Source organism: Engystomops pustulosus, chromosome 8, assembly GCF_040894005.1.
Source record: "Engystomops pustulosus chromosome 8, aEngPut4.maternal, whole genome shotgun sequence".
In the NCBI taxonomy this organism is placed as follows: Eukaryota; Metazoa; Chordata; class Amphibia; order Anura; family Leptodactylidae; genus Engystomops; species Engystomops pustulosus.
In genome coordinates this window covers 30,373,480-30,397,146 of record NC_092418.1, presented here as the reverse complement: position 1 = coordinate 30,397,146, position 23,667 = coordinate 30,373,480, and the positions used below count along the sequence as shown (strand labels likewise).

The window sequence follows — 23,667 nt, the reverse complement described above, 5'->3', positions numbered from 1 at the left end:
TGGAGGGTCGCATGGTGTGAATAGTGTCGTGACTATGTGCAGCCGGTTGTAGCTCCATGTGTGAGAGGCCGGGGTTCGCGGTCATGAAGAAGGGCGGCGGGAATCCGGTGTTTGATTACCCGGAGGAGCCGGAGCTGGAGCTGGACGGTGAGTGTCCAGATGGAAACGTTATTACTCTATATGGCCATATGTGTGCGGTGTCGGACCGGTACCGCATATAGATGTACATGACAGGAGGTGGTGATGTGAGGAGAGGGGTGACAGCTGTTACTATGGGATGTGTCTATATATAACCTGATGGTGACTGCTACATCTCCATAACCTATATTAATATATTATATAATACTGATGTTTACATGGAAATTAACTATTCTGGGGCAGCAAAAGGGAAAAAATGTAACAACAACATGGCAGATATCTGGGATCGGTCACTTTGGACAGATTATACTGTAACTACAGTAGTAAAAGATTAAAAAAACTAAAGCAAACAAGTCTTCTGCCGATCCAGCCTGTATTGTTACCCGACCCCCAATCGTGCACGCCGTACCGGTACATACAGTACAGACCAAAGGATTGGACGCGCCTTCTCATTCAAAGAGTTTTCTGTATGTTCATGACTATAAAAATTGTATATTCACATTGAAGGCATCAAAACTATGAATTGACACATGTGGAATTATATAAAAGTTTGAAACCACTGAAAATATGTTTTATTATAGGTTCATTTTGCTTTGATTGCTGCTTTGCTCACTCTTGGCATTCTCTTGATGAGGAGATACAAGAGGTAATCACCTGAAATGGTTTCCCAACAGTCTTGTAGGAGTTCCCAGAGATGTCAGCCCTTTTGCCTTCACTCTGCGGTCCAGCTCACCCCAAACCATCTCGATTGAGCTGTGGACAGCCTGGAGGTGTGTTTGGGGATCATTGTCCTGTTGAGAAAAATTAATGATGGTCCAACTAAACACAAACCGGATGTAACAGCATGGCGCTACAAGATGCTGTGGTAACCATGCTGGTTCGGTATACCTTCATTTTTAATAAATCCCTAACAGTGTCACCTGCATAGCGCCCCCACACGATCACTCCTCCTCCTCCACGCTTCACGGTGGGAACCAGCCATGTAGAGTCCATTCGTTCACCTTTTCTGCGTCACACAAAGACACGGTGCCTGGAACCAACGATCTCAAATTTGCACTCATCTGACCAAAGCACAGATTTCCACTGGTCTAATGTCCATTCCTTGTGTTCTTTAGCCCAAACAAGTCTCTTGTGCTTGTTGCCTCCTTAGCAGTGGTTTCCTAGCAGCTATTTTACCATGAAGCTTGCTGCGCACGGTCTCCTCTTACCAGTTCTTGTAGAGATGTGTCTGCTGCTACAACTCTGTGCGGCAGTGACCTGGTCTTCAATCTGAGGACTCTTGTCCTCCACAGCAGAGGTTCTTATAGTCTAATCACTAGGACTATTGGACGTGTATCCACCTGCACAACACAACTGATGGTCCCAACCCCATTCAGGGTGCTGTCACACGTCGCGTTTACTGCATGCGTTTAAAAACGCATTGCTACAGCTGAAGGGATATTTCCCTAATTAAACAGCTGTTAACGCTTGCGTTTACAAAACGCATGCGTTAACCGCGATGTTAACGCATTCATTAACGATGTGTTAACAACCGCATGCGTTAACTGCTGTTTAGTTAGGGAAATATCCCTTCAGCTGTAGCAATGCGTTTTTAAACGCGTGCAGTAAACGCGACGTGTGACAGTACCCTTAGGGCGCGGTCCCACGTTGCGTTTGCAAACGCAGACGCAGACCAAACCGCGCCCACCGGGCGTTCCGCGGTCCAATCGCATCGGCGTTTTCAATAGAAACATAGAGAAACGCCGATGCGATTGGACCGCGGACCGCCCGGTGGGCGCGGTTTGGTCTGCGTCTGCGTTTGCAAACGCAACGTGGGACCGCGCCCTTATAAGGCAAGGAATCCCACTTATTACCCCTGACAGGGCACCTGTGATGTGGAAACCTTTTCTGGTGACTACCTCTTGTATCTCATCAAAAGAAAGACAAGAGTGTGCAAAGCAGTAACCAAAGCAAAAGGAACCCAGAATATAAGACACATTTTCAGTTGTTTCACTGTTTCGGATGCGGATATTGCTGCAATGGAGCAATTTACGTTGCAAATGATGATTTCCACACCATGATCCGCAGCCATAATTGACAGGTCACTTGTTTGCTGAGGATCACAAACTCTCAGCAGAAAGTGTTTCCGCTGCTTCCTTTTCTCCAGAATGTGTATGAGATTGCCATCAATGCTGTGGATTTTGATTCTCTTGGAAATTACGTTATATCAGGTGAAAAAACGTGTGTAAATGTGATGTAAAAACAGATAAAAGCTATGCATATTTTTATGTGAAAACTTTTGATGGATTTTCAGCATGACAATATTGTATGCAAATATCCTAAAACTGCAGTGCCATCTTATTAAAGGACCTTTCTGGGGCTATTGATGATGTATCCATAAAAGACTTGACTGCTAATACAAAACTTTTCCAGGATAAGACCCCCGGGCAGCAGGCCTCAGGTCTTCCCGTGATGTCCTGTTGTCCTGCCGGCATATGCTGGATAGGGGAGCTTCATATTTAGTCATTAATATATACTCTCACCATTCAGTGGTTGGAGGTGCATACGGATGTCCTTGCATGCATATTAGGGTGTTGTAAAGTTTTTCTATCAGTGGCCAACCCCTTTACTGCTGTACTATTATTCATGTCATAAAGCAGTAAGGGCCTTATGGGGAGGGCTCATGGGCTGAGCCCTCTCCATACACAATGGCACCAGTTGCAACAGTTAACCTGTTGGGTGCCATAGTCGAACCAGACAGTGCATGTAACAGTGACTTACCTAGGTGCCGCCATCTTGAATTGTCGATCAGCACCCCTTAGGCTGGCGCCACACGTAGCGCTTTGTCTGCGCTTGCAAACGCAGACAAAGTCGCGCCCACTATGGAAACGCTTGCGATCGGGAACGAGCCGCCGGTGTTTCGTGCTAAATTAACGCAAAACACCGGCGGCTCGTTCCCGATCGCAGGCGTTTCCATAGAAACGCCGATGCGATCAGGCCGAGGCCCGCCCCGGTGGGCCGACTTTGTTTGCGTTTGCAAGCGCAGACAAAGCGCTACGTGTGGCGCCAGCCTTATTGACGTCATCAGAGGGCACAAATCGTTTGCCGTGACAGCTAGGAGCCCGCTTAAAGAGGACCTGTCACGTAAGCAGCTCCTAGTGCAGTGATGGCGAACCTTTTAGAGGCCGAGTGCCCACATGGAACCCCAAACCCCCCTTATTTATCACAAGGTGACTACTAAAAATTAAAGCAGTAACTTATTGCTCCCTGTTCAAAAACTTTCAATCATATTGGCCTCCTGAGGACAGCAACTCAGTAGAAAGATGGAAAATTTACATCACTTCTTTCCAGTGTCCCTCTGTACACAGAAAATCGTGGGGCCAGCAGGAGCTCCTCCAAAAATAATTCAGCCCCGTCTACTCATTCTCCCTCTTCCTACAGTCCCAAGTAGCGAAGGAAGTATCAAAATATAACTGAAAGCAGCATCTTTTAAGTTGCTTGGAACTGCAGGAAGATTCTTTGAGTCCTGTCTGGTGTGCTGGGGCGATGGACCAGGTGCCCACAAAAAAGACTCTGAGTGCCGCCTCCGGCACCCGTGCCATAGGTTCGCCATCACTGTCCTAGTGCTTGATCAAACGCCGCAGTGTTAGAGTGATAGCGTTACCCGAAACCTCCGGTAACGCTATCAAACACTGTGGCGGGGTACAGTGTAATCATCGGAGGCACTGCCTCTTCCCAGGACAGGCCTGCTCGCCCCATAGGTCGGCAGTGACTGCCGCGCGTTAGGCGACAGTCACCGCTCCTAGCCACGTCCCAACCCCGCCCCCTCATGAATACATCGGACAGCTTTGCAAGCTGTCCGACAATTACACTGTACCCTGCCGCAGTGTTAGATAGCGTTACTGGAGGTTTCCGGTGACGCTATCACTAAAACACTGCGGCGTTTGATCAAGCACTAGGAGCTGATTACTTGAGTAAGCAGCTCCTAGTGCCGATAAATTGGGTGACAGGTCCTCTTTAAGGCTCCCAGAGCTGTCATTAGCCAATCTATATAACAGGCACACTCGGATCTAGAAGTACTATATTCACAATACTGGATATGCTGTACAATTGTTAATAGTGATCAGACCTTAGGGGTCCTGAAATTATAGTTAGAAAAAAAAAAAAAAATTTAGGACCTCACATTAAAGTGGCTGAATTGGGTTTTTTTCTAGCTTTTCTAATTTTTTTTTCTAGCTTCCCTGTACACTGAAAAAAATATAAGATGGTGGCACTAGAAAGTATTTGTCCCACAGATAACAAGCCCTCCTATGTCTCTGTAAACGCAAAAATAAAAAAGATTTCACTTATGGAAAGAGGGAAGTAGGAAAAACTAAAACACAAAACAAAGAAAAGAAAGGGTTTTAGATGGGGCATCGGTACCTGATTAGCAGGGGTTTGATATCGAGCACCGGCACCGATCAGCTGTTGAAAAGTTTTTGGAGAGTTGCAGTAATGTCCTGCACAGCGCCATTCATTGTATTGCATCTCAGTCATATGAACAGACCGGACCTGGACCATATGATTTATGATTGTGAAGTGGATACAGATGTTGGACTTTATACTATTGCTTATTTGGGTTCCAGCTCATGTTCCTTGTTCAGAGTCTGCAGGGATGTGTGTAGAGGCAGCGAGCATTTAGCAGTAACAACAACATCACATAGGGGTTAAAAACATGGCCGCTATGTTTCCAAAAGCAGCGCCACACCTGACTATGGAATGCTGTGGTATTGCAGCTTAGAGTTAAGCTGCTATACCACGCACTACCCATGACCAGGCGGGGCACTGTTTTTGGAAGGAAGCGTGTATTTATTCCAATTTCTGCACAAACCCTTTAATGTTGAAAATAAGCAGATCCTTTTCTGCCCTTGATGCCAGCCGAGCGTAAGGTAAGGAGGTCACAGTCTTGGTGTTTTCCCAGCTGATGTAATATGAAGATATTCTGCACATGGAGGAGGGTAATCTAGAGGAACAGTGAGTAGAGAAATCTTGTGAGCGGTGACCAGCCTCGCCCTCTCCTCTGTGGCAGGCAGATAACCATTATCTGTAGGGTATAGCCCTCTGCTTGCCCTGTGTCCTGACCAGCCCCCTTGGCACATAGAACATATGGAGCTGTAATAATGGAGAACACTACATGACTGTCTAGATGGGTGAAGTCAGAAGACTCTGGTGTCTGAGGTTTCTCCTCCTATTTCGGGCCACAGCTGTTCTCTTTGGGTCACGGATATAGACTGTGGATCTGTGTGTAGTGATAAAGTATAGAAACAGAAAACCTTCCTGATGGAGGCTTGGGGCTACACAAAAATTGGCTGCAACTTAAGTGTTGCGACAAAAGCTTGCAGTATCACAGTCAGTGGGGTAATCCTTAGGGCGCATGCATCCAGTCCTGTGCAGCGCATGTAAATGGACCTGTATGTTGGCTCAGTCTTACGGACTTCACGCCAAGATATGATGCAAGGATTCCCTGTCTGCTGGCCCGACATTGTAGCAGTGAATGCAGCGTTCGCATTGAAGTCCACATGGCACAGAGAGTCCTTGCATCATATTTCGGCATAATGTAAGGAATACAGTGTAGTCCTTGGGATTGGGCAGACATTCGGGCCCATTTCCACAGACTGCACCTGCATTTGACCTAAGGTCACTGCGACTGAACCTAGACATTGTAAAATATTCAATTCACACATTTTGTATTTTTTCATTTCCTTGTGGCCACAAAAACAATGAGAACCCTTTAGTCATGTAAGGGAGTTGCAACCAATCTGCCATGGGGTAAAGGTTGTGGGTATTTCTTTAAAAAAAAAAAGCTTACATATATTACATTTTATGTTGTACTTTCCGGCAGTTCTTAACTTTTCATTCGCTCGTTAACTTACTTTTTTTTTGTGAGTGTGGAACAGCTTGTAGTTTTATAATATGTGGATTTAAAACATTTTTTTTTAACTTTTTTTTTTTTTTTTTACTGAGTATTGTCAGAATTTGCCATATTGTTTAATGTTTTTTTTACATTTTTTTACCTTTTCTAATATATAATATTAACATGAATATTATAATAACATATAATTATTATTATTATAACATTATTACATAGGTGTATGGGGGCTTGTCTTTCCTGGAGGAAATAGCAGGAATATTAAAAACCTGTCTCACGTGTCGGAGCAGGTAGATGTACACAATTTCACAACCGGTTTACCAAGCTGCAGAATGTCTGGTTATTGCTCATGTAATGTTTGTTCCGGGCATTCACCATTTGTGTCAGGACCTCGCTTGTCAGATGTTTGCAGTGTTTGCTTTCCCATATAATGTAGCCCTGATATTGATAAGCAGTGATAAATGACCTCCTAGTCGTGTAGGTTGTATGGTTGAGCTGCAATACATGATGCAGCCAGGAGACATGGGTGGCGCTCTTGTGTCTGTGTTCCTCGAATCTTTAAGACTTCTTAAGCCATTGAATAGCGGTTCGGTCCCTGTCCTATCCTGTGGAGATGAGGATGACTTCTGTTCCTGGGTTCCTCCTACACCCCAAAAATTGGTTCACTTTTTATCAAAAGTGTATATGAGAAGAAATGTGCTCTCTACATGGGACAGGACCTTTTACTGTCATAATGTTTCATATTTTTCAATATTCTGCAGAATCCGATTCACCATCTGATCTCCAAATGGTCAAAGGTAGATGGCGCGTCCCAAATGTCACCACCGTCCCCAACCAGCTGCTGCTCGTGTCTCTGGTGGAGCATCTGTGCTACGTCCATGAGCAGAACCCGCACCGCTCCAAGCATCTCTTCAGACGTAAGTGTGAGAAAGTAATCCCAAATGTCATCTTTTTAGGGGCACCTCGTGGCCTCCGTGGCTCGTGGCCTCAGCTCTGTCAAATTAATTTGGCTGTATTGGTGATCAGAAGGTTAAAGCCCGGACTTGTTCTAGTCTGAGGCTCTGAACGTCCACACAAGAAATATCCTGCATTTTATTGCCTGCAGCCCCCCCCCCCCCCACCCTTCCTGCTATTACATGAGGTTACATCATGACCAAGCCCCAGCCCTGGCATAGGATCAGTGTTCAAAGATTTTAAGAAACCTTTCTTACTTTCACCCTGATGCAACAACATAAAATATTATACATTCAGACGGTCCCCTACGTAAGGACACCCTAGTTACAGACGGACCCCTCTGCCCACTGTGACCTGTGGTGAAGTCTCTGGATGTTACTTTACTCCCAGGCTGCAATGATCAGCTGTAAGGTGTCTGTAATGAAGCTTTATTAATAATCCTTGGTCACATTACAGCAAAAAATTCAGAAATTTTGTCTGGATCTACAATTATAAAATATACAGTTTCAACTTACATACAAATTCAACTTAAGAAAAAACCTAAGGAACCTATCTTGTTTCTCTGTTATTATTCCAAGAAATAGATGAATAAAAGGGACACATTTTGGGGGGTATTTTTTTCAGTTTTTTCAGTTATCAAAAAGTTGCTGGGTCCTTAAAGGAAATCTACCGTGAAAATCCATCATGATAAATCAGGGACACCTACTCCTAGATCCAGGCACCAGGACTGTGGTGATCTTCTTATATTTGTTATTCATCACCTCCCTCCTTCTAAAATCAATTTTTAGAATTATGCTAATGAGCCAAAGGGTTACCAAAGGCCCCCCTCCCTCTGCCTGATGTAATCTCACCCCATCAAAGGAAGTTTCTGTACACAGTGGTATGTGGAAGGTGCTCCTCTACACTGTAACGGCATGTGAAGCTGCAGCACGGAGGGGCACTGGTAACACGCCCATGCCCGTCTGGCTTGTAAGCATTATTTTTAAAGTTGATTTTAGAAGGAGAGCGGACATGGATAACAAATATAAGAATATTACCACAGCCCCGGTGCCTGGATCTATGCGTAAGTGTCCCTGGTTTATCATGATGGATTTTGATGGTAGATTTCCTTGTGGTGAAACTTGCAGAATACACTACACCGGTGCACATAACCTGAGTGGTAACGTCTAGCTATAAGTTTATTCATACATTTCCAAGAGGAATAAAAGGACTACCGTGACATTTTTTAAGAGGCGATATTGACCTGGACGCACGGTGGTCTCAGCACAATACACATGGATATGACTAGGGGGTCGAGCTGATGGGACCTTCCACCGATGACATAACTGGGGACCCTAAACCCCCATCATAGCTGTAAGATCAGAAGACCCCTGTAATTTGTTGTGTCTCCCCCGCAGTGCTCTGTCAGACCTTCACCAGGATGGGCCTTCTCACTCCATTTGCCTTCAGTGATGAGTTCAGCACGGTCAGACTACAGCACAGCACCGCCATCACCGAGCTGCTGAAGGCCGCCAAACGTCACATGTACAAGGAGGTAGGGGAGGACGAGCGCCCGTGTACACTGTCCTACGTAACATAACATACCCATATGTTCTTCTAACTCTGTCCCATTGCTGTGTACACAGGAACTAGCCAATGGCGACATAAACTTCCATCTGAACAGGTAACAATGAATATCAATTACAGGGAAATTGCTACCGATCGCCCTATGAGTGTTACATACCGCAATCTCTTCTCAGGGCAAAGGAGATGCTCGCCGAGGCCCAGACGTCCCGATACCTGAATGAATTTGAGGAAATTGCTCAGCTCGGGAAAGGAGGCTACGGAAAAGTGTACAAGGTAAAAGTCGCGGTGATGTAGGGGTTAAATATATTCTAGTGCTTTGCAGTAAAGGGACAGTGCGCCATTGTTCTCTTGGTGTTATATTTTGTAGGTCAGAAATAAACTAGACGGTCAGTTCTACGCCATTAAGAAAATTCTCATTAAGAAAGTGTCCAGAAGAGACTGCAAAAAGGTAAATCCAAAATGTCCTCCTTGTAGGGCATAGATTTTAGGGGGGATTTATCACGTGCACCCGAAAACAGGCGTACAAGCCGTAATTTGGTCGCAATTCCCCGCCCAGTGCAGGTAATTGGGACTACTCCGTAGGCTGTGCTGGTTGGGCAGGGAGGGGGCAGTCCTGGGTCAGCGCAGGGCGTTTTTGACGCATCCAGACGCAGGTTAGGGCGCAATTCTACGCCTCGCATAGAAGTGCCCAGCAAGGGCAACGTGTTGCAGCTGCCTGCCGGGATTTATGAGGGGGTCGGAGCCTCCTGATAGATCCGGCGAGTCCCTGGGGGAAGTAAGTGCACCAGCATATGATAATTGTGCTCCTTTTGTTTTCCATACACATTAAAGTGTGGATTTTGTTCCATTCTCTCCAGGTACTTCGTGAAGTGAAGGTGCTGGCCGGATTACAGCATCCTAATATTGTTGGGTACAATACGGCTTGGATGGAACATGTGCAGCCTCCAAATTCTAAATGTAGGTGACATTGTTGTATGTGGACTATCACAGTGGATTACACCACAATACTGAATAAGCTCTGACTTTACAGGTAGAAATTTTTAGAAATCTGATTAGACAAGATAGAATTTTTCAAGTAAAAAAAAAAAAAAAAAGCAGGGGGCACAGCCCTGGAGATCTATGTACTCTATACCTTTGTATGTGTTGTAAGTCGTAGCAGTGCTGTGAAATATATAGTTTTATATTGTAGTTTTACAAATTGCACTTGGATATGTCCTTACTTTTCTCCAAGTCCAGCTACAATCCTGGAATATAAATGCATTTTGCATAGTCCTGCTGCTACAACACACAGAAAGGTATGGTTACATAGATGTCCAGAAAAATTCCTAATGCTAACTTTATGCCATTCATTCCACTTGGGGGAAAAAAATGATCCTTTCAGTTATAGGGCAACCCCTGTTTTCAGCAGTTTACTGCCTGTATCCAACATTGAGCCCCACCAGTTGCTGGACTCATTGAGGTTTGCTTTAAGTGCAAATATAAGCACATGGCACATGACCATTGCCGATCTATGAATCACAGACTTGCACGGACCAATCTTCTGGACCAACCACAGTGCTTGGGACAGGACGGTGCATGATAGTGAAATATGATACGAGTCCCGGCTTCCCTGCAAATTATATATATTGAATTATATATTACCTTGATGCTCGGTGTCAGTTTATGAAATCTATCTGTACATGGTTAATTATTCACACACCAACCATGGGCATGTAATCTCAGTTCTTCCTGCAGCAGCGATGGCACGCCATGTGCTGTTTATATGTGACTTATGGGGCGGCAGAGGAGAAGTAGAGGGGATATGGATACGGTCTTTGGACCTTGAAAATCTGAAGCCGGCTAGTATTAGGCCTGTCTGTATGATACAGAGGTAGTGACTTAGCATAAATGTGTATACAGTCACATGATACATTATATATTCTGCTCCCGTATACTGAAATCTCTTGCTTTTTGTGCTCTGATTCCAGGTAAACCGATTCCCTCATTACAAGCTATTAAAGGTGCCACCAACCACAAGTCTGAGGAGTAAGTAGTGGCCACGATGATGTCCTCTGCATCCTTAAAGGGATGGTTTTCCCATTTATAATGTATCCCCTTTTAATATATAGCTTTCTATAAGGAGGTTTCTTATTAAAGGTAACTTCAGCTTAACACCATCTAGTCCGTGACTTGGTGCCGTCAGTATGTAGTTATGTGGTGGCTTCTACTTAAAGAAACCCGTGCTTGTCTGTAATTCTGATGACATAACGGAATGCTTGTTTTTAAGTGCATGCATACAACCATATATTGTATATTAAAGGGTTATTCCAGGTTATAGAAAATTGATGACCTTCACTTGAATCCTATGTGAGATGCAGTAACCTTGACCGACCACTACATAGAGAATGGAGCTGTTCTTCTCGTTCTGATCTCTGTGTTGATTGTGTCACTGGAGACTCCCTCTCATTTGGTATTAATGAAATATCTTATGGATATGTCCTTTTTACAAATAAGCTATAAAACCCCTTTAAGCTTTGCTGTCTGATGAATGATTAACCGATAAGACTCAATTATTTCCATTTTTGCAGGATTAATGGTGGAATACAAAGTGCAGAGAGCAGCGGGGGGTCTATTGTGTTTGCTGACTCGGTAGATGGAGAGCAGCCGGGGACCCCAGCCTCGCAGAGTGTGAACATGGTGTCTGTGGATAAAAACAAGTATTACACGGAAAGCAAGATGAAGAACTTCAGCATGTCTGACATTAACCCATGTGCTAATAAAGACTCCAATGCTAATGTCCGATCCTGCTCCAGCGTCTGCAGGAAACACGACACATCCCAGGAATTGTGTCCGAGGGACCGATGTCCATTTAATTCTGAGGATGAAATGGATGATGGGAGTGATTCGTCATGTGATGAGGAGTGTCCTCAGAAGGAACTGTGCCTACACCGACACTTTGAGGTAAAATGATATGGTTTGTGTAGTAATACACCATTATAGGTTAGTTAGCATTCAGGGGGAGGTCCAGACGACACAGCCAGACTGCTGTGAAAAGGGAGAGGTCCAGGGCACACAGCCAGACTGCTGGGATAAGGGGGAGGTCCAGACGACACAGCCAGACTGCTGTGAAAAGGGAGAGGTCCAGGGCACACAGCCAGACTGCTGGGATAAGGGGGAGGTCCAGACTACACAGCCTGACTGCTGGGATAAGGGGGAGGTCCAGACTACACAGCCAGACTGCTGGGATAAGGGGGAGGTCCAGACTACACAGCCAGACTGCTGGGATAAGGGGGAGGTCCAGACTACACAGCCAGACTGCTGGGATAAAGGGGGGTCCAGACTACACAGCCAGACTGCTACGTTAAGGGGGAGGTCCAGACTACACAGCCAGACTGCTGGGATAAGGGGGAGGTCCAGACTACACAGCCAGACTGCTGGGATAAGGGGGAGGTCCAGACTACACAGCCAGACTGCTGGGATAAGGGGGAGGTCCAGACTACACAGCCAGACTGCTGGGATAAGGGGGAGGTCCAGACTACACAGCCAGACTGCTGGGATAAGGGGGAGGTCCAGACTACACGGCCAGACTGCTGGGATAAGGGGGAGGTCCAGACTACACGGCCAGACTGCTGGGATAAGGGGGAGGTCCAGACTACACAGCCAGACTGCTGGGATAAGGGGGAGGTCCAGACTACACAGCCAGACTGCTGGGATAAGGGGGAGGTCCAGACTACACAGCCAGACTGCTGGGATAAGGGGGAGGTCCAGACTACACAGCCAGACTGCTGGGATAAGGGGGAGGTCCAGACTACACAGCCAGACTGCTGGGATAAGGGGGAGGTCCAGACTACACAGCCAGACTGCTGGGATAAGGGGGAGGTCCAGACTACACAGCCAGACTGCTGGGATAAGGGGGAGGTCCAGACTACACAGCCAGACTGTTGGGATAAGGGGGAGGTCCAGACGACACAGCCAGACTGCTGTGAAAAGGGAGAGATCCAGAGCACACAGCCAGACTGCTATGTTAAGGGGGAGGTCCAGACTACACAGCCAGACTGTTGGGATAAGGGGGAGGTCCAGACGACACAGCCAGACTGCTGGGATAAGGGAGAGGTCCAGATGACACGGCCAGACTGCTGGGATAAGGGGGAGGTCCAGACGACACGGCCAGACTGCTGGGATAAGGGGGAGGTCCAGACGACACGGCCAGACTGCTGGGATAAGGGGGAGGTCCAGACTACACGGCCAGACTGCTGGGATAAGGGGGAGGTCCAGACTACACGGCCAGACTGCTGGGATAAGGGGGAGGTCCAGACTACACGGCCAGACTGCTGGGATAAGGGGGAGGTCCAGACTACACGGCCAGACTGCTGGGATAAGGGGGAGGTCCAGACTACACGGCCAGACTGCTGGGATAAGGGGGAGGTCCAGACTACACGGCCAGACTGCTGGGATAAGGGGGAGGTCCAGACTACACGGCCAGACTGCTGGGATAAGGGGGAGGTCCAGACTACACGGCCAGACTGCTGGGATAAGGGGGAGGTCCAGACGACACGGCCAGACTGCTGGGATAAGGGGGAGGTCCAGACGACACGGCCAGACTGCTGGGATAAGGGGGAGGTCCAGACTACACGGCCAGACTGCTGGGATAAGGGGGAGGTCCAGACTACACGGCCAGACTGCTGGGATAAGGGGGAGGTCCAGACTACACAGCCAGACTGCTGGGATAAGGGGGAGGTCCAGACTACACAGCCAGACTGCTGGGATAAGGGGGAGGTCCAGACGACACAGCCAGACTAAATCAGAACAATATAATTGAATGTTGTACTAGATCCCAATAATCTATCTGATCAATCTTGTTGTATTTCCAGATTCAGTATCATTTGATGTTGCACATACAGATGAATCTTTGTGAAAGGTCCCTGTGGGACTGGATTGAAGAGAGAAACGAGAACTACAGGAAGGGGAGAGATTCTGCCAGTAAGAATTATATACACACGATCCTGACCTTCTTGTATTGCATACATTACACACATATTGTGTGGTGGATCATTACTACATGAAATACATGATTTATTTTACATCACTAGCGTGGGGATACAAGACTGATGTATGCATTACAGCGTGGGGATACAAGACTAATGTATGCATTACAGCGTGGGGATACAAGACTGATGTATGCATTACAGCGTGGGGATACAAGACTGATGTATGCATTACAGCGTGGGGATACTAGACTGATGTGTTCATTACACTCTGTGAACAGCGCTGCAGAATATGGGGTCTCTATCTAAAGCAATGGGAACAAAGTTAATGCTGCTTTATCCTGTCTGTCCGCAGGATGCTTTGACTTTGTGGACGTGCGAAGCGCTCTGAGCATTTTCTATCAGTTATTGGAAGGTGTGAGATATGTTCATTCTATGGGTGTTCTCCATCGAGACCTAAAGGTACGGTCTATGGGCTCACGTATGCATGCTTGTACAAGAGGCTGTAGTTCGGTTGGGGGGTATCTACGTGTTTTTAATGGGGTAGCCTTCAAGGGAATCTGTCATCATAAAAGCTTCATTCTCCCTTTGTAAACTATTGTGGATAGCAGATGAGTCTGATTCCAAAGATGTCATAATTATCGATTTGACAATCTCTGTGCAGCGCTGCGTAATCTGTGTGCACTATAGAAATAAAGGAATAATTATTATCCCTAAACTCCCTTTCACTTCCCTGCACTTAAGCCTAACGTAGCATCTAGGCGTCTGTAGTACTATAGATTGTTATACCCAGATGACGGATGGTCTGGATATTGTGCATGATAGAATGTGCCCATGATTTGACATTAAATATCCATGAACATTTCTGTATATACTATATACACTACTGACAAACCTCTCTGTATCTGTTACAGCCAAGAAATATTTTCTTACAAGGGCCTGATCTTCATGTTCGTATTGGTGATTTTGGCCTCGCATGTAGAGATATTATTCAGCACTCGGATCCTTGGCTGAAGAATGACGGGACCAATGGTAAGTGAATCAATCACATATAAACCACATTGGATAAGGCTACATTCACACGAACGTATGGGGGACGTATAAACGGCCGACATACCTCCCCCATACACTTCTATGGGCTCACGGCCCTGTACGGGAGCGGTACGGTGCGGCATTGTACCGCTCCGTAGCCCATAGAAAGATAGGATGTGCAGGGACCTATTTTTTATGTAATGTTAGTTTCACAGAGTGAAATTCTATGTCTAATAATCAGCTTTGAAGGTAACTTACCACGTAATTGTATAATGATGTATCCTCTGCTTCCCACTAAATGCAGATTCCACACACACGTCAGGAGTGGGCACCTGTATGTATGCTGCACAGGAACAGTTAAAAGGATCACACTATGATTTTAAGGTATGGAGATCATATATTCTCACTAATGGTAATAATATACCACCTCCCTGTGACAATAGCGCAGTATTAGTGTGGCAGATAATAGCAGACCCTCATATTATACAGTACATGCACTCTGATCTATAGAAAGCATATTATGGAGCAAGAGGAGCTTAGCATATTGTACATAGTGTCCTATATGTAGGCAGCATGTTATAGAGCAGGAGGAGCTGATCATGATGCACATTGTTTACAATAGCCCTAGTTGCTCTTTAATATATCCTGATTTATATATCATCCTCTGATCATTGTTGGAGGATTTGAGGCCCTGCAGGAACCTTATTACGTCTACTATGGGATTGTCTTGTCTTAACCTCACTTTGGTCAGAAGTCAATCGTATGGAAAATAGACTATATAACAAGAAGAAGTGTTACGCTCTTGGCCTCCTTGCACGCGGCTGTAATATGGGCGTAGCACACTTAGGAAGCCGAGCAGCCGCCGGAAGGGGGTCCAAAGATGGGACGTGCTCTATGTTTTGCAATGCGGCTGCCTGGCTTGCACACGGTTGACTTATTTCCCATTAAAGTCAACAGGGCCGTGTTCCAGCCATTTAAAAACATTATGGTACGGCTAGCACACGGCCTAAAATGTAACTTTGCGTGAAAGGGGCGTTATTCAGCTTTATTGGTAAACACAGCGCAGTAATATAGCGCTTATACAAAAGGCACACAAACACTGGCTATAAAAGATACAGACGGTCCCCTACTTAAGAACACCCAACTTGCAGAGGACCCCGGGTTAGAGATGGACCCCTCTGCCCACTGTGACCTCTGAAGATTTCTGATTGCTTTACTATAGTCCTAGGCTGCAATGATCAGCTGTAAGGTGTCTGTAATGAAGCTTTGGTCCCACTTCAGCAAAAAATTTTGAAACTCCAATAGTCGCTGGGTCAAAAAAATTTGTCTGGAACTACAATTATAAAATAAACCGTTTCGACTTACATACAAATACAACTTTAGAACAAACCTATGGACCCTATCCTGTATGTAACCCGGGGACTGCCTGTATTGGAAAACTTCAGAAATAACTTGAATCAATGATATAACTTATACGACCAGCACAGCTTGTATGTATGAGAAAATTCTTAGTCTTCAAAATGCTTAATGTGCAAAGTAGAGAGCGGCCTGGGATGTAAGGTAACTGATTGTACTTCTCTAATACTGGGTTCAAGTCCCAGGTTCAACCTCTGCTAACAGTTTGTATCTTCTCTCCGTGTTTGTGTGGGTTTCCTCTGGTTCCTCCGGTTTTCTCCACAAATCCAAAACATACTTGTAGGCCGATTTAGATTCTGAGCCCCATTGGGGACAGGGACTGATTTGGCAAGTTCTGTGCAGAGCTGCGTAATCTTTGTGCCCTATATAAAGAAAGGAATTATTATAAAGTAAATTCTAATTATGATTCACAAGTCTTAAGAGCTTCAATATATTAGATTACATGAGGTCTAAAAGTTGTGTTACACGGTTATACTAAACAAGTTTGGTTTTACTTGTTTACCTTATTATTATTAATTTTTTTTTTTTTTAGACTTGTGTTACCGTATTTTTTTAACCTTTTGTACAATCTAACATCACCCTCAATACACAGTAGATGCTGAACTCTGCATATGTCACGTACACATGGCTCCATCTGTATTTTGAATATTCAGGCCATCTGAAGAGCATTGGTAAAATAGTTATACTATGTTCTATGGTGGCCATAGAATACGGCTAGTGTGTACGGATGTGTGAAAGAGGCTTTACTCTTATTTATGTCTGAATATGGTTTTATGTTCTATAAAGAAAAAAAAATAAAAATAAATGCAGGTAGGTGATTTCAAGTCTCCGGAATGAGCCGTCCTCTTTAGCTTGGCCCTGCTGTGTTTGTGTATTGCAGTCAGACATGTACAGCGTCGGCGTTATACTGCTGGAACTTTTCCATCCATTCTGGACAGAGATGGAGAGACACGACGTCTTGACCGCTCTCAGCAGCGGGGTCATCCCTGAAGCATTCATCACTCAGTGGCCAATGCAAAGTAAATATGTGAAGTTATTGACCAGCGCCGACTGTTCTCTCCGTCCGTCTGCTGATGAAATGCTGAAAAGTGAGCTCTGCCATGAGAGGGAGAAGGTAATGTGCCATCCGATCAAGCCAGGGTCATGCAGTGTACCCCTCTGAGGAAGGAGGCTTTGTGCTGCTGCACCCCATGCAGATATGTGATTTCTTTGTACTAAATTCTGGTGCTATTCTTAATGGGGTCCCCCACCCATTAGAACTCTACACCCATCAGTGACAATGGGAGCCCCATTTACTGGATCACTGGGGGTAGTGATTGGACGATTAGCTCCTGCATCCTCTGGTTAGTTGGTAAAACCATCTTGATGCTAATTTCTGTATTGTGTTTTTGTGCAGATGGTTCAGGATCTTCAGCAGAAAGTTCTGTATTTAGAGGAAGAGAATGAAAGACTGAAGAAGAGCCTGGAGATATTACAGGGCCAGATATCCAGCAGCCTCCAGCTATAAATGTCACTTTCTGTTCATGTTTTATTGTAAATTAAACCTTATTTATATATCTAGTTGTACTGTTATTACTGATCTGCAGAGGGGTAAGTTGGCTCTGCACAATAAAGGAGTTGTCCAATATCCGCAAAGCCTCCTGCAGTATCCGGACCGACAAGGGGGAAGCATGGCTGCAATCATACACCACTGCAGGAGGGCTGGTGTATAATAAATTTTCCCCTCTGGATCAAATCCTCCTTGTTTTATAGATCTGTGCTTGCTGTCATTCAGTGGGAAGCTTCATTGTTTGTTTCCTTTGGATAAAAACAGGTCCCTGGTCACGTGATGTTGCATGGGCGCACGGCTCGTTATATCCCTGGTCATGTGATGTCACACAGGTGCATGGCTCATTAGATGATGTTTATTTACAGGAATTAAACAATGAAGCAAGCAGAGAACTAGAAATGACAAAGTATATTGGAAGAATGTATAACTTGTTTCACACAGTCAATTATTTACTGAAGCTGGACAACCCCCTTTAAGTCCTCGCCCCTTTTGCTGCAGATCTTATTTCCTACTGTCTGCTCCATGACATTATTATGATTGATACGTTTCTCTACCTCTGTTAGGGTAAAACATCACATGGTTAAATACAAACTGTATCATCTATACACACTGAAAGGGCAGTTTTTATTCTCCTAAATTTAAGATACTAGAATCGGGAGACTGCACCCAAGTCACTTCAGTTTTTGGGCTTCAAAATGTCTCAATTTTCATCCACCGATTTGTAACAAATTCATGACTTTTTGCCAACCCAGTCCACTTTTCCCTGAAGTAAGATTCTGCCTGATGATTAATAGCCCTCACCAACTGGTACATACTGGGAATATCATGGAAGGTAAATCTAAGACACAATGATCTCTAGGTGGCGTAACATCTAAAGCCAGAAGCTGGACACAGCGTGGCTTCCATGTATGGACCGGAGAGATCGCAGAGCTGGATGGGACTGCAGATGTAAGCGCTTCCCAGCCACCCAACAGTGTTTTTTTTTTTTTTTTTTAATACCCTCAAACAACCTCTTAAAGTTTTTTGGCTAGGCTGTGCAAACACCCAGTACAGGCCTTCCACTGACAGCACCAAGAACTGAGTTGATGCTCCCAACACCAGAATAATTCTTAAAATACAGTGTGAACTCCATATGTGTGTGGGCAACACCCTATGAAGAACTAGGTAACATTCAGAAGCCTACAAATAAGACACAGCTGTAAAACCTTTATTATATTCATGGCGTACCAATACAAATAACCAAGGCGGCTTCCGTGACAGCAGGAAGCTGGACACATGCTGTAGATAGGACAAAACACCCATTTTGCTTTTATCACCCGATATCCATTTTATTTCAGTAATTTCAGCACAGAGTTAAAGGATGGAAGATTCTCACAAGATTTCATCCACTTGAGCACATTAGCAGGGACGGAGGTGGTATTTCCAGATTGCTGGATGGCGCACCAGCTTACAATATCCGCAATGGTCAGTTCATTCCCTACCAGCCAGGGAGTCTTGCCCAGTGCAGAGTTCATCGCCCGCAGGACGGCCGCCTTCTCCTTGCTGCTCCCGTCTCTCATCTGAAAAATGGCGGTGTCCACCCAGCTGTCGATCAGCGTGGCGGTAACTGCGCTTAACGTGTCCCCCAGCAAAGAGAACAAGAAGCGGGCGATGTTACCTTCACCTTCAATGGGACACATATTCTGAATGCTGAACTTCATCTGTGGTTTGGGCACTAAAATATGGAAAGAATATTTTAATAGTTTACAATTTACACAGCCAATATAGAGAGATGGCATATGCCACCAAACAAGTCCAGGCGTGAACCTCTTAAAGATGGCATGTTACAATCCTGACATGTTAGCTCTGACTCCTTATTCCGCATTGTGCCGTTCCTCTTCCAGGTAATGTATGAATACCTTTACATGGTGATACCATTACCCTTGTTAAGGCTAGGTGGACTGGACCCATACATATGCAGGTACACGGGAACACACAAAATCAACTTAATGCATATATTTCTAGGAGGAATAACAGAGTAACATTACATGCCGTAATGGTAATCTCAGGGATTGGTACTGTATAGTTGGAATAGAGTTTGCTACACTTTGCGGCTAAGCAGAATACATTAAGGTCTAGGTAAGGAGACATGTCATGTGCAATAGAACTAAATTAAAGCGGTTGTTGAGAATTGTAAAAAGAAAACTTTCTGCTTTCTTGAAGGACATCTACCACCAGGATGAAGGATGGTATATGCAAATGAGCCTGAGGGGGTCCTGGCTTCATAGTTGTTAATAGAGCCTGGAGCCCCCCCATGTTCAATTGCATACAGCATTTCATCTTGGTGGTAGATGTCCCTTTTACCCCTTAAAGGGGTATTCTCGTCTGGGCATTCACATTCAGTTTGATAATTATGCCATATATAAACATTTCTTCAATTAGATGTTATTAAAAAAAATTTTCTTGTGTGAAGATAATTTCTCATAAATGTAGTCATATGGTCTCTTAGAAACGAGATAGCTTCCTCGGATACGGCCACGTCTGCTGGAGGGATTGCACAAGAAACAAAAGGTTTTTGTATATGAAATGTCCAGGAGTTACTACATGACCCACAGCCGTCCTGTGGTAATGCTTGCTGAATCCAGGAGGTCAGGCAGGACTCAATAGCTCATGTCTGGCCACCACTGCCAGAGTGTGACGTGGTCGTATCCGAAGAAGCCATCTCGTTTCTAAGGGACAGAATGACTACATTTATGAGAAATTATCTTCACACAGGAACATTTTTGTTAATAACATCCAATTGAAGAAATGTTTATAAATGGAAGATTAGTGAAACTGAATGTTAATGCCCAGGCGAGAATACCCCTTTAAGGACGCAGGGGTTTTTTTGCTCATTTCTCGCTCTCCACCTTCAAAAATCCATAACTTTTTCATTTTTACGTGTACAGACCTGTGTGAGGGCTTATTTTGTGCGTAACAAATTTTACTTTCCCCTATTTTTATTTATTTTAACATGCCGTGTACTGCGAAGCAGAAAAATTCCAAATGTTCTTGTGGGCTCAGTTTTTACAACTTTGACTGTGCGCTCCAAATAACACCTCTACTTTATTCTTTGGTTCGGTGCGATCGCGGGGATACCAAATTTATATAGGTTTTATTGTGTTTTAATACATTTTCAAAAATTTTGCCATCTTCTGAAGCTAATAACTTTTTCATACTTTGGCGCACGGAGCTGTGTGAGGTAATTTTTTGCAAAATGAGCCGACATTTTTGAAGTCTGTGCGACATTTTCATAATTTTTTATGTGATGTAAAAAGGTGTAAAAGTCGCATTTCGGACATTTGGGCGCCATTTCCCGTCTCGGAGGTCACCGCCGGCCGTAATTTTTGATAGATTGGGCATTTTGGGACGTGGCGATACCTAATGTGTCTGTGGTTTTTACAGTTTATTATGTTTTATATCAGTTCTACCGAAAGGGGGGCAATTTGAATTTTTTATATTTTATTAATTTTTTTTATTTTTTAAACATTTTATAAACTTTTTTTTTCACTACATCTTAGACCATCTAGGGTACATTAACCCTAGATAGTCAGATCGTTCCTACCATATATTGCAATACAGAAGTATTGCAGTATATGGCATTTTTGCAGCTCATTGTAACGAATCTGCAGAAGTCATTAAGCCTCGGGTCAAACGAAGACCCGAGGCTACCATGGCAACCGATCGCTGCCCCCCGATGACGTTCGCGACCGGAATAAAGATGGCGCTGCCCACGCCGCCGTCTTTTAAATAGCGCCGGCGGCAATCAAAAGGTTAATAGCCGTGGTCGGTGCTTGCTTGATTATTAGCGGTGGGGGTTTGCTGCAATATGCAACAACCCCCATCTTTGTATGAAGAGGACTCAGCCCGTGAGCCTTCTTCATACATTCCTTATACCTCTGCACCGTAGAGCTACGGCACAGAGCGTTAAGGGGTTAAACAGTGCCACACTTCACCATAGTTCGTGTCCGCATTGTAGCTGCATAGAAATGAATGGAGCTAAACTGCAATAACACACACTATCCAAGGTCGGTTTCATGTTTATGGAAGAAAGCAGCCATACATTTTTTAAATCCCAGACAACCCCTTTAAGGTGTTGATTTGGTACCAAGACAGTAGGATACCATTTGTTGATGCCTTTTTATGGAAAGGTACACCATGTGCACAACACCTACCATCTTTCCAAATCAAGGTGAAGCCGAGCTGATAGTCCTGCCGGGATTTCTTGTTGACCTGATCTCCAAAGCATTTGAGCAGAGTCTCGGGGATGTTTGTGACAGAGGAGTGAGTGTGCACTGCAGAAAGCACATGGTAGCGCTCACACAGCAGCCCGTGCAGGATCAGCAGGGAGAGAGGGGGCACAGAGGGGTTCGCATTGATAACAATATCTCTGAGGGCTCCGTAGTCCTGAATGGGAGAGACAAACCCTGGGTTACAGCAAGTCACAGTATTACATTACATTAATGCTACATGGTTACCGCCAAGTTTATGTGCCAAGTGTCTGATTACTGGGACCCCCAATGATCTGCAGAACAGGGACACAAAAGTTCCTTAAATTCCATCACCACCAATCTACAAGTAATCTACTAACACGACTAGTTAATTAGAAATTACTATCTCACCAACCTTTCCAAGTATAGAGTCCAGGTCGGCTTTGCGGGAGGCTGAAGTCGCGCTCTCGTTTGCCTGAATGATGTCCGTCACATCAAGATCTGCGTCTGGGGTCTGGATCATCTTGGAGAGGCCGTCCACAGCAGCTTTCAGTTCATACAGTCGCTTCAGGATGTCTTCTTGTCTGGATTCCAGGGCCTGGACCGCTGGGTCTGCTCCACCCTGGAGGACAAAATCAAACATTATGACGCCATATTCAAGGGGGGGGGGGGGGGGGGAAGAATTGTCACATTCTAACAAACAATGACTCCCTATATGTGTCATCTCCACACAAGTGAATGCTGCCAGACTATGCACAGTAGCGGTCATACATAGGCCCTTCATCTCATGGAATATATGTCAATGAGCTACATCATAGGTTTCCCTTTTAGTTTATATATAGCTGTGGGCACCCCTGACCTGACCTAAAAGACCTTCTTATGGGCAGTAAGTGACCCTTATAACCCTCAGGATGATGTGTGCAGTTGGCAGTCTAGAGTTTTCCAGACCGGGCAGGTGACTGATGCTCTAGTACAAAAAGCCAGATTATAGATACATAATTTGCCATGTGTGAATATAACCCTACAATGAGGATCTCTACTAGTTGAAAGATAAGACTCCACAGCAGAACCCCTGCTCCACACTAAGGACATCCATAGGCTCCACTAGTGGAGTTGGATATGCCAAAGACAAAGAGTACATTGGACGCACTTGTGTCCATCATGTGATACACGTTTGCTGTTGAGATACAAGAAACAGGAAGCCAGAAATGAACATGCGCTGCAGAGCATCGCCTTCCGCTCCGTATACATTCATTATACTGTGCATGATTAGAAGGGCACACAGTGACCCCCCTGGAGAGCTATTCCTGCCATTAGAAGGGTTAGAAGTGGAACAAAAGGCAGTCACTAGCAATATAGGAATCAACAATGATAGTCAAAGCAACCGACCCTACCAATATGGGTGCCATTAATACAAGTGCTATATAGGGTGCAATATCGGCCCCATAATTTTAAGAATTGATTTTTATAAGGATGGAGGCCATGGATAAGAAACATAAGATTAGTGCTCTCCCTATCACTTACACTATGGACACCAGTAATAATAATATGGGCACCATCACCCTATACACAGAGCTCCCGGTGGCCATGCTGCGGCCGGGCAGGACAGTGACGTGCATGCTGGACAGCAGGAGGAGGCCGCCCCTTGCATTACCTGCTCATGGTGGCCGCAGGGAGCCTGGTGCAGGTTGGGCAGTGTGTACATACAGCTGGGCAGCTCCACCTTGATGTCCCCGCTATTGTACGGCTGTACCGTGTACATGGGCATGACTGCAGCAGCGCCCGGCTCCACGCTACTCCCCGGTCCTGTACTGCTGCTGACGTCACTCACTCCCGGCATGCCATGCTGCGTGCAGCTTACTCACCCAAGTACGGCGCGGCGGCCATTGTGACTACTGGCATGGTTCCTATTACTGGTATGACGGTTGACCT

The 23,667-nt window shown here is 45.1% G+C and overlaps 2 protein-coding genes across 3 annotated transcripts; one reads left to right on the top strand and one right to left on the bottom strand.

Moving 5' to 3' along the window:
- Nucleotides 1–6: 6 nt before the first annotated feature.
- EIF2AK1 (eukaryotic translation initiation factor 2 alpha kinase 1) lies at nt 7–17,513 on the top strand. The gene is made up of 15 exons (XM_072120499.1): nt 7–147; nt 6,787–6,942; nt 8,377–8,513; nt 8,605–8,642; nt 8,719–8,818; nt 8,913–8,993; nt 9,403–9,502; nt 10,513–10,570; nt 11,113–11,485; nt 13,396–13,504; nt 13,865–13,971; nt 14,424–14,541; nt 14,846–14,925; nt 16,838–17,071; nt 17,354–17,513. Exons 1-15 carry the CDS (start codon nt 57–59, stop codon nt 17,462–17,464), a joined length of 1,893 nt encoding a protein of 630 aa, XP_071976600.1. The 5' UTR covers nt 7–56; the 3' UTR covers nt 17,465–17,513.
- Nucleotides 17,514–18,697: 1,184 nt separating this feature from the next.
- On the bottom strand, nt 18,698–23,620 carry AIMP2 (aminoacyl tRNA synthetase complex interacting multifunctional protein 2). 2 transcript variants are annotated; one of them, XM_072120502.1, is made up of 4 exons: nt 23,601–23,620; nt 22,151–22,357; nt 21,700–21,931; nt 18,698–19,220 (listed from the first exon to the last, which is right to left on the bottom strand). In XM_072120502.1, exons 2-4 carry the CDS (start codon nt 22,256–22,258, stop codon nt 18,835–18,837), a joined length of 726 nt encoding a protein of 241 aa, XP_071976603.1. In that variant the 5' UTR covers nt 22,259–22,357; nt 23,601–23,620; the 3' UTR covers nt 18,698–18,834. The 2 variants fall into 2 exon arrangements, with proteins under 2 accessions (XP_071976603.1, XP_071976602.1); XM_072120501.1 differs by lacking the exon at nt 23,601–23,620 and adding an exon at nt 23,390–23,585.
- Between the last annotated feature and the right edge of the window lie 47 nt (nt 23,621–23,667).

Bases quoted from the DNA above. Each gene is read 5' to 3' on its own strand.
- EIF2AK1 (XM_072120499.1), top strand. From the start codon at position 57: ATGTGTGAGAGGCCGGGGTTCGCGGTCATGAAGAAGGGCGGCGGGAAT. The intron at 8,514-8,604 runs GTAGGGGAGGAC...CTGTGTACACAG, and splicing joins AACGTCACATGTACAAGGAG to GAACTAGCCAATGGCGACAT. The intron at 14,542-14,845 runs GTAAGTGAATCA...CACTAAATGCAG, and splicing joins GAAGAATGACGGGACCAATG to ATTCCACACACACGTCAGGA.
- AIMP2 (XM_072120501.1), bottom strand. From the start codon at position 23,575: ATGCCGGGAGTGAGTGACGTCAGCAGCAGTACAGGACCGGGGAGTAGC. The intron at 22,358-23,389 runs GTAATGCAAGGG...TTTGTCCTCCAG, and splicing joins CCTGCGGCCACCATGAGCAG to GGTGGAGCAGACCCAGCGGT. The intron at 19,221-21,699 runs GTAGGTGTTGTG...TCCATATTTTAG, and splicing joins CACCTTGATTTGGAAAGATG to TGCCCAAACCACAGATGAAG.